Raw genomic sequence first — 14923 nt, 5'->3', positions numbered from 1 at the left:
CAGCCTGTCTTTGTAGGGAGGTGCTGCAGCCCTCTGAGCATCTTTATTTGGCACAGCTCTTAGCAGTTGGGTTAGCTGGGATATCAGTGTTTATTGTTGAGTGCAGTGTATGCGAAGCAAGTGAACATTGAGTTTGACCCAGATAACTTACAGGGTGAGGGGGACCAAAGCCTAAGGGTCTGGAAGAACTGAGGGACAAATCAACTTAGCTTAGAATTAAACATTAGAAGGAAAGATAATGGAAGTAGGGAAATTAAAGCTGAAGTTTCCATTACCTTTTTTTTTTTCTTCCTTGATGTATTCCCCCATTGTGTAAGAATTGGCCAAAAGTTGAGTGGAACAGTGTTAGGGGGCAGCAGGATGTGCAAAAGGTATCACAGACACCAAAGTAAAAGAGAATGAAAGGCTTCCTGCCATGTTCTGCCCTTTCTGGGTTATAGATGGGGAACGTTGCCATTGCCCGTGGTTTGCAAGGTGGACACAGTAACAGACTTGATAAATGGAGACTGTTGGCTTTATTATAATGTGTTTGTATGCAGTAGGTTCTCAGGAGCAATTTAACAGCTTTAGCCTTCATCAGATAGCAAAAACGAGCTGTGCTGTCTGTCTGTGTGAAGAAGCAGGTCCTTGCTGGTGCTCTGCCGCAGCTCGCTGTTCCCGGTGCGCCCTGGCATCCCAGCTCCACTAGATGGAAGTGTTCACATCCACATTGGGATGTTGGAGGACTGTGTGTCCGTTGGTGTGCTGTTCTGTGTGTTCTGTGCTTCTGGGAACGTCTAGCCACAAGTTTGCATTGCTTTTACCACTGCTTCAGGTTGTTGACAAGGGTTGGACGTGGTGGTTGTGCATGCCAGGGCTGCCTGGTTTGCAGTGAGCTGAGAGAAGAGCTGTGAATTCAAGCAGTGATGTTCCACATGTGCAGCTCTTCAGGGTCATTCTCTGGGCTGTGTTGAGAGTAGAACTTAGTGCTGGGGAGAGTCTTGTGGAACAGTAGAAGATAATGAGGGCATCATAAGTCTGAGAAGGTTTTAAAATATCCATGTATTTACTGGTTGACAAGAAAACATTCCGGGAGAGCTTCAGTCCTTTCAGCTGCACAATGATGAGAGAATTGTGGCAGGCTGGAGGGTGTCTCTCAGCGTGTTGTTGCTGGTGTCTTTGCAGGATGTGATTGTGAAGGTTTTACTCTGAGCTTTGGGGAGATGATGGGCCTGGGGGAGCTGGCAGTGCTGTGTGCCCCCCCAGCAGCTCCTTCTGCTGCTGGGAAGCTGATGAGCGTTTCAGGCTCCGTTGGGCTTTAGTCATGAGCACGTTAGGGCATGGATATGTATGGCCAGGGAAGGAAATGCAATCATTGTTTGCATTAAAATAATTTTCCTAATTTAATATTTGTGATTTGAGCACATGAACGTTTATGCATGGCAAAGTTGATGCAGGCAGCTGTATTACTGTTATGGGTCAGGGCACTGTAATTGCACTGCAGCGTGCTTAAAAAGAGATGATTGCATTAACCTTTTTGTGCTTGACTATAGGAAAGCAAAACAGTGTGTTATGGACTTTGCAATCTGAATCTGATCTAGATCTGTTTCCCCTTTGCAGATGAATGGTTGAGACCAGTGATGAAAAAAGACAAGCAGGTGCTGGTGCACTGGGGCTTCTTTCCAGACAGGTAAATCCAGGGGGGAGGAAAGCACACCTCGAATCCCAAGTTTAGTTAAAGGCAAAGGACTGCTCAGAAGTTGCCATTAGGCCAATCCATGTCCTCAGACAAGCTGCTCTTTCAGCATACTGAGTTTTGCCTTTCCTGATGGCTGTGCTCTGCCCTCAGTGCTGTCAGTGAACCTGCTGGAGGATGTCCCAGCTGTGTGGCTGCACTCTTGTTCTGCAGAGCAGTGGGCACAGATGTGTTCTCCAGTGCCCTATGCATGTTTCAGCAGGAGAGAGCAAACAACATCGTGCTTTAAGCTTCCTTCTTCACGCTGATGAGCTATTAAATATTTTTTATTTGTATTGTATAACCAAGGGTGTGCCTACTGTGTATGTAAAGATAGTTATAAATACCAGCATAAACAGTAAGAAAATGCTGCACACGCATCTTTTCTGAAGTATGCCTTCTTCCAGCTGCTCAGCACCTGGTTATGAGGGGGTTTGGTTTGGTTTGGAGTGCAGTTTCTTAATATTAACAAACAGATTTATGAGGGGAATGATATGTGGAAAAGTGACTGTAAGTAATGTCTGGGTTCTGCAGTAGGGATTGAAGAAGGGGATGCGTTCTTTCTTCTCCTAAGAGTGTGGTATCTGCTGCCTTGAATTCTTCAGAAACAATGAACTTACTGGCAGGGTTTGCACGAGTGACTCCACGTGTGCTGTACCCCTGAATGCAGAGATGTGCAATTCCAGGCAGGAGATGACATCACCGAGATGGGTTCTGAGTTCAGAAAGTGAGAAATGTGCCCTGGATGCCTCAGGCCCCTCTCTTCTCAGGGTGCCCTGTTCCCACAGCAGGAACCAGTGATGATTCCTTTGTTTGACTTCCACTGAGTGGAAAATAATGTGCCGTTCCATCCCAGCAGTGTGATTTGCAGATGTCAGAATAGCTGAATGAAGATTCCTGCTGGTGATCTCTCTGGATGAGCAGCCCAGGGGACCAATTTTGTTTTCTCTGCCTCTTCTCATTAGCTACGACACTTGGGTTCATGCCAACGAAATAGATGCTGAAATTGAGGATCCTCCAATTCCTGAAAAGCCGTGGAAGGTGAGTGTCCCTTAAAGAGCTTCCCAGAGTTACTGCATTGCTGTAACCCATCTGTGAATGCTACTGGGTAGATGTCTTCATGTGCTGCTGGGTGTCAGTGGCTGTATTTCCATATATATGGAAAAAGAGAGTGATTTTTGTAGAGCTGTAATGAAAACCCCCAACACGTTTCTTTGGTCTGGAGAGGGGCACTGTGGGGAAAATCTCCTTGTGGATGATGAGGGCAGATGGATGCATCCCTATGATGCTAAAATTACCACCTTTATTCTGGCCTGACTTGGGGGGGTTTGTGCTAAAGGTAATTCCTTTGCTGCTGAGTTGAGCTGCCTCTGGGAGGAGCGCTGGCTGCTCATTACTGGGTGTAATTAGTTAAGGAGTGGAGATGGGGGTAATACCTCATCTCTTGGTGATCTTCTGAAGAATGCTGTGATAGAAAGGAGCCAATGCAGTCAGGAGCCCGAGCACTTCACACATATTACAGGATTTAAAGCACTTCTTTGTGTGTGCAGGAACTTCATACATGGAAATGGGCAGAAAGAACGGGAGCCAGATGATATGGAAATGGGCTCCTTTGGGAAACAAACCTCTGGTCCAACTGAAACCTTGCTGTTCTTTATCAGTTGTTGTTGTGGCAACTTTATTTGCAGCAGTCTCAGGTACTGGCAGCAGAGCAGAGCTGGATGGGGGCTCCCCGTGCCCTCGACCCTCCTGCTGGTTTCATTTTGCCTCATGCCTCATTTTTCTCCTGTTGGTTCTTGCTCTGGCTGAATGGGCCTCGAGCCCTGGCACTGCTGTGGGCACACAGCTGCCCCTGGAGTGAGAGCCAACGTGGGAGCCTCTGAGAAAACAGCAGCTGCTTCAAGAGCCCCTGAGGGCCACAGCTCACATTGCTCTGCAGCAGTGTTTGCTTAATGGGGAGCTCTGCTCGAAGCCGACGTCGCAGGGATGGAAGAAGTCGTTCTGATGTACTTCACTGCAAGAGGACAGTACAAAGCAGTTACAATCCAACAGCAGTAAATACTACTTAACGTCCTATTAGAGGGCTTATTCCTTTATGCATCACATGCAGCATTGTTCTGTGTCTGTGCTGTTCATGTGAATAGCAGAGTTAGGAAAGGGCAGCTCGGGTCAGAAAATAACTGGATGTGATGTCTGTGCAGGCACTCCCTATTCCAAACTGCTGCTTGTAAATAAATGGGACTTCAGCTTTTTGTGTATAAAACACACTGAAGCTCGAAAATGTCATTATTCAGCTATGTGAACTTGCAGATGGCTGTTTTAAATCAGGATAGTCAATCCTCACAAGATATGGCCGTTCTTCCTATTTGTCTCCATTGCTGCACATTCTAACTGTTAAGGTGATCTGTGTCAAACTTGGTGGATTCTGAGAGGAATTTTTGGTATCTGAAGGATGCTTTCAATGCTTTTAATGCACAGCCATTGCCCCAGCTGTGAGAACTGACCTCACACTTGAGATGACTTGAAAGGACAGAAGAGCAGACATGGCATTCAGCAGGCTTACAGCATGCCCAGCCTTCATAGCAATGCCTCATGGAGCTGTCAATATGTGTAAAATTCCTGTGAGATCTGTAACTTCAGACCCCCATAACAAGGCTGAAAGTATTTCCTTCATCCTCTTAGGTCCATTGTGGAGTGACTATCTGCAAGGATCAACATGTCACTGTGTTCATAGAATTGTCATAGAATCAGAGACTGCCTTGGGTTGGAAGGGAACATCCCCTGACATCCAACCTCCAGCTGCCCTCCCTCAGCTCCAAACCATTTCCCTCGTCCTGCTGCCATCTCCCCTTGCCAAGAGCTGACTCCCCTCCTGGCTGCAGGCTCCCTTGAGGCACTGCAGGCTGCACTGAGGTCACCCCGCAGCTTCTCTTCTCCATGCTGAACAAGCCCAGCTCCCTCAGCCTGTCTTTGCAGGGAGGTGCTGCAGCCCTCTGAGCATCTTTGTGGCTCTTCTGCACCCTCTCCAACAGCTCCCTGTCTTTCTTGTACTGAGGGCTCCAGACCTGCAGATGGGGCCTCACAAGAGCAGAGCAGAGAGGGACAATCACCTCCCTGTCCCTGCTGTCACCTCTCTTCTGATGCAGCCCAGGATACCATTGGCTTTCCAAGCTACAAGAGCACACTGCTGCAGGCTCACATTCAACTTTTCATCCACCAGGACCCCCAGGTCCTTCTCCTCAGGGCTGCTCTCAAGGAGTTCTTCTCCCAGTCTGTATTCGTAGCTGGGATCACCCTGACCCAAGTGCAGCACCTTGCCCTTTGCTGTGTTGAACCTCACAAGGTTCACAAGGGCCCACCTTTCGTGTTTATCGAGGTCCCTCTGGATGACGTCCCTTCATTCTAATGAGTCAACCACATCACTGAGCTTGGTGCCATCAGCAGACTTGCTGAGGCTGCACTCAATCCCACCATCAGTGTCACTGCTGAAGATGTTGATGAGTGCTGCTCCTGTAACAGATGAACAGGGGACGCTGCTCATCACTGGCTGCTGCCTGGACACAGTGCCGTTCAGCACAGCCCTCTGGCTGCCGCCTTCCAACCAATTCCTTATGCACCCCTCATATCTCCAGTTTGGAGATAAGGATGTGATGAGAGACCGTGGCCTTGCAGAAGCCCAGGTAGATGACATCAGCTGCCTCCCCTTTGTGCACCAGTGCTGTCACTCCATCATAGAAGGCCACAGATGGGTCAGGCACGACCTTCCCTTGGTGAATCCATGCTGGCTGTCTGGGATCACCTACTTGTCCCTGATGTGCCTCGTGTTGCTCTGTTCTTTAGGTTCATGCCAAGTGGATTTTGGACACAGATATATTCAACGAATGGATGAATGAAGAGGATTATGAGGTGGATGAGAACAGGAAATCCGTGAGCTTTCGGCAGAGAATCTCCATGAAGAATGAAGAGGTAGGTGGCTCCAGCTCAGTGTGTGACCTGCTGCTACATTAATATTTCTTCTCTCTGCAACAGTGACTGAGATTCAGACAAGCTGAACACTTTCAGGTACCTGTGGTAGTACAGCTTAGTTTGAATTTCTTCTGATATGTCATTTATATCAGAGAACTATTGTTCTCTTTTATTATTTCTACGTTCTTTCTTTTTCCCAAGGATGGCAAGAGAAGAGATTGACTTTGTACTTTCTTCTAAACGAATCTAGGGCTCCATTGGACAGCATCAATTAATTTCCAGATGCTCTCATTTCGTATTCTTCCTGATGCAGAAAGTTTGATAGGACACTGAGAGCATTCATTTAACCCTCAGCTCAGGCTGCTTGCTGGGAAATGCTGATGGGTGGAGTACATTGGACGTGCCATAAGTTAGCTGCTGAGTCTTGCTCTAAGAGCACAGTTTGTAGGTAGCTCCTGCAGTAGCAGGGATGGCTATAAAAAACTTACATTACTTCACCTTGGCAGAGGTGTGTTTGGAAAGCATTCTGGAGCTGAGGATTCTTGCTGCTTACTGCTTTCAGCTGCTTTGTTGTAAGACGTAACAAGGAAGGCTGCAGCATTTCAATAACTGCAGTATGCCTTTCATTTCTCTTACAGCCCGTGCGTAGTCCTGAGAGGAGAGACAGGAAAGCAGCAGCAAGCACACGGAAGAGAAAGCATTCTCCTTCTCCACCCCCCACTCCTGTGGAGTCAAGAAAGAAGTCAGGGAAGAAAGGGTGAGTGTCTTATTCAGGGAAGCTGGGGCTGCTGTTCTGAAGGGTGCTTATGGGCGGCCCTGGCCCGTGTCGCTATTCACACCTCAGATCTGCCTTAGGCTGGAATCATTCTTTCTACACTAGGTTTGTGTGGTTTTATAGTGCAGTGTCCATCATTTCTTGACTTCTGTGTGGAAGTGCATTGCCTGTGGGTGGAGGAGAACCTGTGCAAGTCCTGATGTTGTCTGTTCCTCAGCAGCAGGACGTGGTGCTGCACTGAAATAGAGCTTAGGGAAACCCTCACTGCTTCTGAAATAGCTGCAGTTAGTGCAAGCAGTGGTACTGGGGTGTGTTTTGAAGGAGAGCCACTGGAATGACTGCATGTAATTGGGGAACTTTTAATCTACGTAGCCGTGTGTTTTGAAGTGAACTTTTGAAATATCACTTCACCTGAGCACTGTTGGTTGATTACAGTTTGCCCCCAGGTCAGTGGTGGTTGATTTTTTTTCTCTGTGCTTGTTTGATCTTTAAAAAAAGGGCCAAGATTATAACCAAATAAAAGCTTACCACTGGTGGGGTTCTGTGGTGTGGGTGGGAGCACTTAAAAAGTGCTTAAGGTGCTGGAGGTGTTTGAAGCCAGGCTGGATGTGGCTCTGGGCAGCCTGGGCTGGTGGATGGTGACTCTGCACATAGCAGGGCATTGGAGCTGGATGAGCACTGTGCTCCCTTGCTACCCAGGCCATTCTGATTGAATCTATTAAAAACCAGGGCTTTAGCAGTGCTGTCTTAAAAAAAAGAAGCAGCAGTGCTGGAAGTCTGTCATCTGAGATGAGAGGGTCAGAAAGGTCATCAGGTAATGAATGAATCCTGACTGTTTATTTCCAAATGTGAAGTCTGAGTTCGCTTCTGTAAGGAAGGGCCTGGGTGATTCTGCCTTTGTTCCCGGAAGGACTTGCTCTGGATGTAGAAATGATGTGGAAAAGCCTGCTTGTTCCCCAGATGAGGCAGAAGGCCTTGCAATGGTCTGTTGCCTCTTCTGGTCCGTGCAGCAGATGTCCTTATTGCAGCTTGGGAAAGGAGGAATGGAAGTGAAGCACTGCTGCCCTGAGTCTCATAGGCATGCAGGTGCTGCCAGCGTGCTGGCATTCAGAATTCAGACAGCAGTGTCCTGCAGTCCTGAATCAATGGCAAAAGACCATCATTTGTATGAAACTGAGAGGCACTTCTGAATCATTAGGCTGCAAAAATTACTCGCTAGTGCCCTTCTAAATTATGTTAGTAATGCACAGACTGGTTTTTGTTAACTCCTCCATGCTTCCTGCTGCACTGTTTGCCCAGAAGAGTTTTAACCCGGCCCTTTAATCCTGTTGTCTGCTGAAGGATAACATCAAGGTGAATGCATCTGACACGTGCAGCTGTCAGAGAGTTTCTCTATGGTTTCTTTCAGACAAGCAACCATATATGGGAAAAGGAGAGGGCAGAAGGAAGAAGATGAGCAAGAAGATCTTACAAAGGACATGGAGGATCCCACGCCAGTACCTAACATAGAAGAAGTGGTACTTCCCAAAAATGGTAAATTACAGATACAGAGTATTTGAACGTTAAAGCAATTGCTTGAACTGTACAGGGAAAACATGCTTGTGTTGTCAGATGTTTGGACTGTGATGTCGAGTACCCGTATGGATATACCCATAAGCTAACCATATGGAATTAGTGGAGGCTCTGCTGACATGCCCAGTGTGGGCAGAAGTGCCCATTTGTCAGTAGGTGTTAAGGAAGGATAGGTCAGAAATAAAATCCAGCACCAAAGCGTTTTGGATGTGGCAGTTTGACTTGATCTGGTCTGGATTGCGTGGAGGAATTGCTGGGTGCTGTGCAGGTGGGAAAAGCACAGCAGTCAGAGCCCTCAGTGCCTGCATAGAGGCAGCATTGTGTTCCGTGGGAGATCAGACAGGAGCCAAATAAAAGGTCTCTTGTGCTCAAACTGTCCTGACCAGATGAACTCTTCTGAACTGCAAGGACCCGACCAACAGAACGGTTTATTGATAAGATAGCAGCAGCGTGCTGGACGTTGCTAATTGTATTTTGTCTGATGGTTACTCATTAGAGCTGCAATCTTTGTTTTGCAGTGAACCCAAAGAAAGACAGCGAGAACACGCCTGTGAAAGGAGGAACAGTGGCAGACCTTGGTAAGGCACGCAGGGACACACATCCTTCTTACAGCAAAGTCGTGTTTGCAGGGCAGCAGGAAGAGTATTTTTAACTCTCAGTTGTGAAAGGAATCTCTAATTGTGATTTCTGAATTAATTCAGTTTTCACCTGTATTCCATTTGAAATGTACTCTTCCTTTTGGGTCTGTTCCCTTGCAGGCAGTGTTTGCTTTTTTGGGAAGTGACATACGAGCTCTTCTTTGGTAGATGTTTATTTCTTATTAGGAGTTAGGCTGAATTGCAGGTTCCCTGAGCTTTGCTGGCCCTCTGGTATCAGGGATAGAAACTAGTGTCCCATGTCCTATTATACAAGGTACATCTAGGGCACTGGGCCAGGCAGTGTAATTAATTATGGATTCCTAAGCGTGGAAAAATTCTAATTATCTTCCTCTTTATCCCCTCTCTGATGTGCTCCTTTGTGTGGGACCATTGAGTGCCTGCATAGAGATGAGATAGTCTTAATGATGTGTGCTCTGCTTCGCTTTCCTCCTCGCTTCCCTCCCAAAACAAATGCAGTCGTCTTTCCAATTAAGCAGTTCACGGCTGGGAAGGACTGCGTGTGTGAGCAGTCAGGTGTGTGTCATCAGTTTAATTCCCAGTGCTTTTGCCTTTCAGATGAACAGGATGAGGAGACAGTGGCGACTGGAGGAAAGGTAACTGCAGTGATTTCATGCTGAGCTTGGTGGAAACGGAAATCTTCATCGTTGTGGACTTACCCTGCAGTGCTTTTCAAGTGATAGTTAAGACCAAATTGGTCACTGGTGGAAACAGATGTATATTCAGATGAACATCTTTTGGATGCAGATTTTTCAAAGCTTGTGGGTTTTTTTTTTTCCTTTAGATTTCAGTGCTAAATGTAGAGCTTGGCTGTGTTTCAGGCTGTGTAAGCACCTAGGTGCAAACACATGGGCAGATGGCCAAAGTGCCATTCTTAGGTGAGCAGTATTTTGTGCTCACAAGGAGTGACTGGGCTTCTCCAGCAAGGGAAATACTCTTATGTTAGTTGCAGTTCCTTGATCCCAGGGTGTAGAATAACCTGGAATTGTGGAACTCATGCAGCAAGGGTTCAATCTGTGCTAGGTTGGGAGATGTTGCTTTTACGTTCTCTGCTAAAGGCTTGTTGGTTTGGGGTTGGCTCTTTTTGGCCATGGTCTGTGTTCTGTTCTTGGAGACAGGGAGGGGGAGTGAGGGGATGAGGAGAGGACAGACTTCTTATCTGGACAGCTATGGTGAGGTCAGTAAATAGGTTTGGAGAGTACCTTGTCTATGGGAGAATTGAGTTGCCCCAAAAGGTGCAGTGGTGATGCTCCCAAAATCCTGCTTCAAGGGCTGGGCTGTTTTGAACAGCCTTTTGTTTCTTTGAAGTGGGGCTGGCTTAGTAATTCAGGCAAAGAAATTTGTTAGAAGTGAAGTTACCTTTGGCAAGGTAAGGACTCTTGTGTTACAGGTACACAAGAAACCTGAGCCAGAGGAGGCTGTAGTGTAATAGTGCAAATAGCCTCTGTGTACTGCCCCCAAAAATCTGCACTGATTCTCAGCTTTCTGATGAGGGAGGAATGGTCCCTTCAGCCTGTTAATCCACGTGGCCATGTTTGATGTCCCCTTGTTAAAACATCTCCTACTGACTTTATTAGCAGCAGCCTTCCAGAGAAACCTCTGCCCACTGTGCTGTAGCTCCTGGGATCTGCTGCTCTAATGTCTGCTATGAAAGTTTGTCCATCTTTTATGTCCAGCACAGCACATCTATACCCCATGCCTGGGTTTTCATGGCACAGTCAAAATTTGAGCTTGATATCTCTTCACGAGGCAGAATTATTGAGGACCAGCCTTAAGACTGACCAATAAAGGTTGTCCAAGCAAAAATGTCAGTGGTCATAATTCGGTGCCTGCGGAATTGTCACTCTGTACCCTACAAGTGTCACCCAGTAAAATGAGAACTAATGACTGATTTCCATTAGTACTCTTTTGAGGAGTGAGGGAAGAGTGGCAGGAAGTACAAGTCATCTTAAGGTATTGCCAGGTACGTTCTTGAGGTCTGACAGCAGCTCTCAGCAGCTTTTTGCTTCCTTTATTCTCTTATGGAAGCACTTTCATCCCTGAGGCTCTCCCTACTGAAGGCATTTGCTTGGGGTGGCTGCACGAGGGCTGTCCATGTCTCCCTGCTTGCAGCCTCCTCACCACTGTGTTCCTTCCATGACACAGGAGGATGAAGATCCTAACAAAGGTGACCAGAGTCGATCCATGGATCCAGGTGAAGATAACGTCACAGAACAAACCAACCACATCATCATTCCCAGCTATGCGTCTTGGTTTGACTACAACTGGTAAGAAAGCGATTGGCATCTGGGGATTTAGAGTTTTGTTGGTGGTTTTTTTGTAAGTCATGCTGAGAGCTGAAAGAAATTACTTCTTTGTAGGTGTAGTTCACACGTGTGGGCTCATCTTTTCCGCCTGCAAATCTTCCTGAGCTGAGGTCTGTGGGATTTGATACAGCCGTTCTTAAAAGCAGAAGCTGGAGCTTGTGGTGGATAAGTTCCTGCAGTAGTGCTGAGGATGGGTCTGAGCTGTTAGCATAAAGGTAGCCAGAGCTGGAGGCTGAGCCAAACTGTGTTGCCTTGTCTGTGTGCACTCACAGCTTGGGCTGACCTAAATCCTCACGAGTAGAGCCATCCTTCACCTCGCTCCTTTGCTCTCTCCCACTTGGAGAAGCAGAAAAGCCAAGGAGCACACAGTGTGAACTTACAGGCTGCCTTCTGAGCAGGGAGTCTTGAGGTGCTCTGTTGCAGTGCAGGGTGAAAGGCTCCATTAACTCACTCTAAATGGATGATTCCCTTTGTGACTGTGCGGCCTGCTGTAGGTCAGGAGAGGCAGCTCTGCAGCTCGAGCTAAGTGAGGATTCCCTGAAGTGAACGTGGAGATGTCTGTGTGGTCTGTGTGCTTTGGTTCCTTTGGATGCCTCTCCTGTTACTGTATGTGTGCCCGTGGAGTGGCTGGCTGAAGCTTCCTGCAGATGTTTGTGTTCATAGCAGCAGCAGGAGCTGTACTGGTGCTCCTGAGAGCTGCATCAGCTCGTGAAGCGCAGCTACAGGACTGACACAGAAGGTGCAAAGAAACAGAAGGAACTTCTCCTTGGCACAGATGTGCCCGTGCCTGCCTTGTGAAAGGGGACCTCAAAGCATCTGTGATGCAAAAAAGGCTTTGGTTTGAGATTCTCCAAATCAGAGATGTCCGGCACATGGAGCTGACTTAGGCTGGAGGCTGAAATAGCTGCACAGCTGTGAGGCTGACGTGTTTCTGTCCCTGAGCTCTGCCTCCATCCAGAGAGGTTCCTGCAGTCCTGGAGAGCAGCAGAGCTCAGCTGTGGCTGCTGCTGCTGTGCCAGAAGGTCACTTTTGGCTCATGTCAGTGTGCACAGACTGCTGCAGCCCTCCCACATTGCAAACACTGCTGCTGGTTTGAAGCAAATGGAAGAATAATTCTAACCTCCTTCTCCTGAAGTGCATTCCAAGCTGCTGTTTCACAGCATTCATTGCTGACATCAAATCTGTAGTAAACAGATACAATTTATTCGATCCTCGATTCAGTTCCAGTGTAATCTGTTCTGCTGTCGGTGACTTCACTGCAAGAACTAAATGACTTATGTGCTGTAAAACCCGAGCAGTTGGTGAATCGTGCTCTCTGAGCTCTGTTCTCTGAATGGATGACAGAATGAATGATGTTGGCACCAAAGGACGGTGGTGTGTTTGGCTGAAAACTGCAAGATGCAAGGGAAGAGCATTAGTTTTAACAATAATAATAATAGCAGTGTGTGCTTCCTTTAGAAGGAACTATTTCTCAAGGACCTCTGTAGTTTTCTGATGTTAATTTGGATGAAGTGTGTGACATTTTAGGAGTTACTCTCGTCATTTTAATGGAAATAAGTTCTTCGTTTCTGACACCTTATAAAGTGGACATCTTTGGAATTGGGAAGCTCTCCTCCTGCAGGGCTGGGTGGATTCAATCCTCACAGTTTTCTCATTAAGATTTATAAAAAAAATGGTGCAGTCAAGGTCCATGTGGTCTGGGTGCTCACATTGTGATTTTACTTCACTGTCCCAGCCCTCACATGTCACACATACCATGGCTTACACAAATGTCCTTGTTTTAATACCTGCTGGTGCAGTGACCCTTCACGGCCACATTGCCTTATTTCTGCTGAAAATAAACCATCATGTCTTTAATGAAGTACTGAATCGAAGGCTCCTGCTGGAACGTTCAGGTTTCCAAGAGAGGCCCTTGCAGTGAGCGTGCTCTCAGTACCCATGGAAGGTGTGTGGAGTTCCCTGCACAAGGCTTTGGGGTTTGCCATCTGAACTTTGTGTTTTCCTTGCAGCATTCATGTGATTGAGCGCCGTGCTCTTCCGGAGTTTTTCAATGGAAAAAACAAGTCCAAGACTCCTGAAATGTAAGTACAGCATGAATGTAAGTACAGCATGAATGTAGGTACAGCATGAATGTAAGTAAGTACAGCATGAATGTAAGTACAGCATGAATGTAAGTACAGCATGAATGTAAGTAAGTACAGCATGAATGTAAGTACAGCATGAATGTAGGTACAGCATGAATGTAAGTAAGTACAGCATGAATGTAGGTACAGCGTGAGTGTCAGCATGCAAGAGCTCAGCATGGCAGGGCAGTTCTCCATGCCCTTCATCCTTCCCTTGCTTCTCCTTGTGTGTGTGCTTAGCAGGTGCTGACTGTGGGTGCATGAAAGAAAGGAGCACCTGTGGCACCACAGCGTGCAGCTGGATTGTGTCAGTGTTACTGTAAAGATGAAGGCAACATTTAATAGCAGCTATCAAGGAAAATGAACCCATGTTTTTTCCAAGCAGTGTTGGAACAAACTGTTGAACGTGTCCTGAGTGAGGTACGGGATCCAGTATCTCCCAGAGAAATTAAAACTGTATCATTGAATCGAATTGAATCATAGAACGGCCTGGGTTGCAAAGGAGCACGATGCTCATCCAGCTCCAACCCCTGCTGTGTGCAGGTCACCAACCAGCAGCCCAGGCTGCCCAGAGCCACATCCAGCCTGGCCTTGAATGCCTGCAGGGATGGGGCATCCACAGCCTCCTTGGGCAACCTGTGCCAGTGCCTCACCACCCTCTGGGGGAAAAATGTAAGGTACTGTAGAGCCTCAGTGAGCCCCATAGTTCTCTTCCTCTTCCCATAACACACTGTGGTTTTGGGACGTGAGAGCTGTGTGTGAGCACTGATCACCACGTCAGCTGTAGGATGCGGTGTCAGACTGTGGAATGGATTTTCCACACTGTCTGTGTTGATGCCATGGTTCCTTGAGCAGGTGATGGGTAATTCTGGAGCACGTGAGGGCTGGAGTGTGAATGTTGGGTAGTCAGATTAAAATCAGAGAGCTGGGGCTGAGCACTGCTAAAGAGAAACTCTTGTTTGTGTAGCTGTTCTAAGCCCTTTCATGACTCTGTAGTTCCTAATCATCCTAAACATCTCAGTGGAGCTCTCTTGGTTGAGTCTAAGATGAAACTGAATCTGTCTCATCTCCCTGTGGGTTCTGCACAGGAGTTACACGTTCCTCATTCAAAATAGAAGCACACTTGTTTAACTGGCTTTAGAGAAGCTGTTACAAAACAATTGAAGCAGCACAACGCCAGCTGAATGCTGTTGGTCTGTACATGGAATGATTCTCCTCCACTCTGGCTTGGCAATGGAAGGAGGTAAGCCAGTGGTTTTGCATCACATGCTTGCCCTGGCTGTCTGCTGCAGTGTCATTCTGATTGTTAGTAACAGCACAGCTCGCCTTCCCCGAGCATTTTGTTCCAACAGCAAAGTGAGTTATTCAGAGCAATCCCCAAAGGCCATTGATTAAAGGAAGGCAGTCAGCAATAGGCTCTTGAGCAGTGTGCATTTTCTTAAAGCTGCAAACCTAAAACCTGAGAGAAAGAAATTGGATTGGACATCCATGGAACGCTTGTTGACTTTGGTAAAGGAACCGTGCTCACTGTGGCTGCTTCATCTTGGTAGCAACTCTTTGTCTTGCTGCAAAGCATCATTTGGGGCTTTAAAAGCAGTTTTCTCATGAGCTGCTAAATGAAATACTTGAGGAGTCTTCTCAGTATGTTGTTTTAATGTGCAAAGCTGTGTGTTTTTCATACATAGCAGTTCTCCAAATTTGTGTTTTTTCTCAGTTTCTTCTTGGTGCAGATGGTCAGAGGGCTGGAGCATAGGCAGTCCTATGAAGACAGGCTGAGGGAGCTGGGCTTGTTCAGCATGGAGAAGAGAAGC

General features: G+C 47.1%; 1 protein-coding gene across 1 annotated transcript; it reads left to right on the top strand.

Annotated features, from left to right (window-relative positions):
- Positions 1-1599: 1599 nt before the first annotated feature.
- LOC122191758 (SWI/SNF complex subunit SMARCC1-like) lies at positions 1600-13070 on the top strand (the record flags this gene model as incomplete). Its single annotated transcript, XM_042892152.1, has 9 exons — positions 1600-1669; positions 2680-2755; positions 5555-5680; positions 6319-6437; positions 7864-7988; positions 8546-8605; positions 9242-9279; positions 10829-10950; positions 12999-13070. Coding segments are annotated over 9 exons (808 nt in total), but the record flags the coding sequence as incomplete, so codon positions are not given.
- Positions 13071-14923: the final 1853 nt, after the last annotated feature.

This window comes from Lagopus leucura, unplaced genomic scaffold (assembly GCF_019238085.1).
Source record: "Lagopus leucura isolate 7727_CA_CO unplaced genomic scaffold, USGS_WTPT01 227-3_obj-0_obj, whole genome shotgun sequence".
NCBI lineage: Eukaryota > Metazoa > Chordata > Aves > Galliformes > Phasianidae > Lagopus > Lagopus leucura.
Note: the sequence above shows the minus strand (reverse complement) of the source record. Positions and strands in the feature narration are given on the sequence as shown.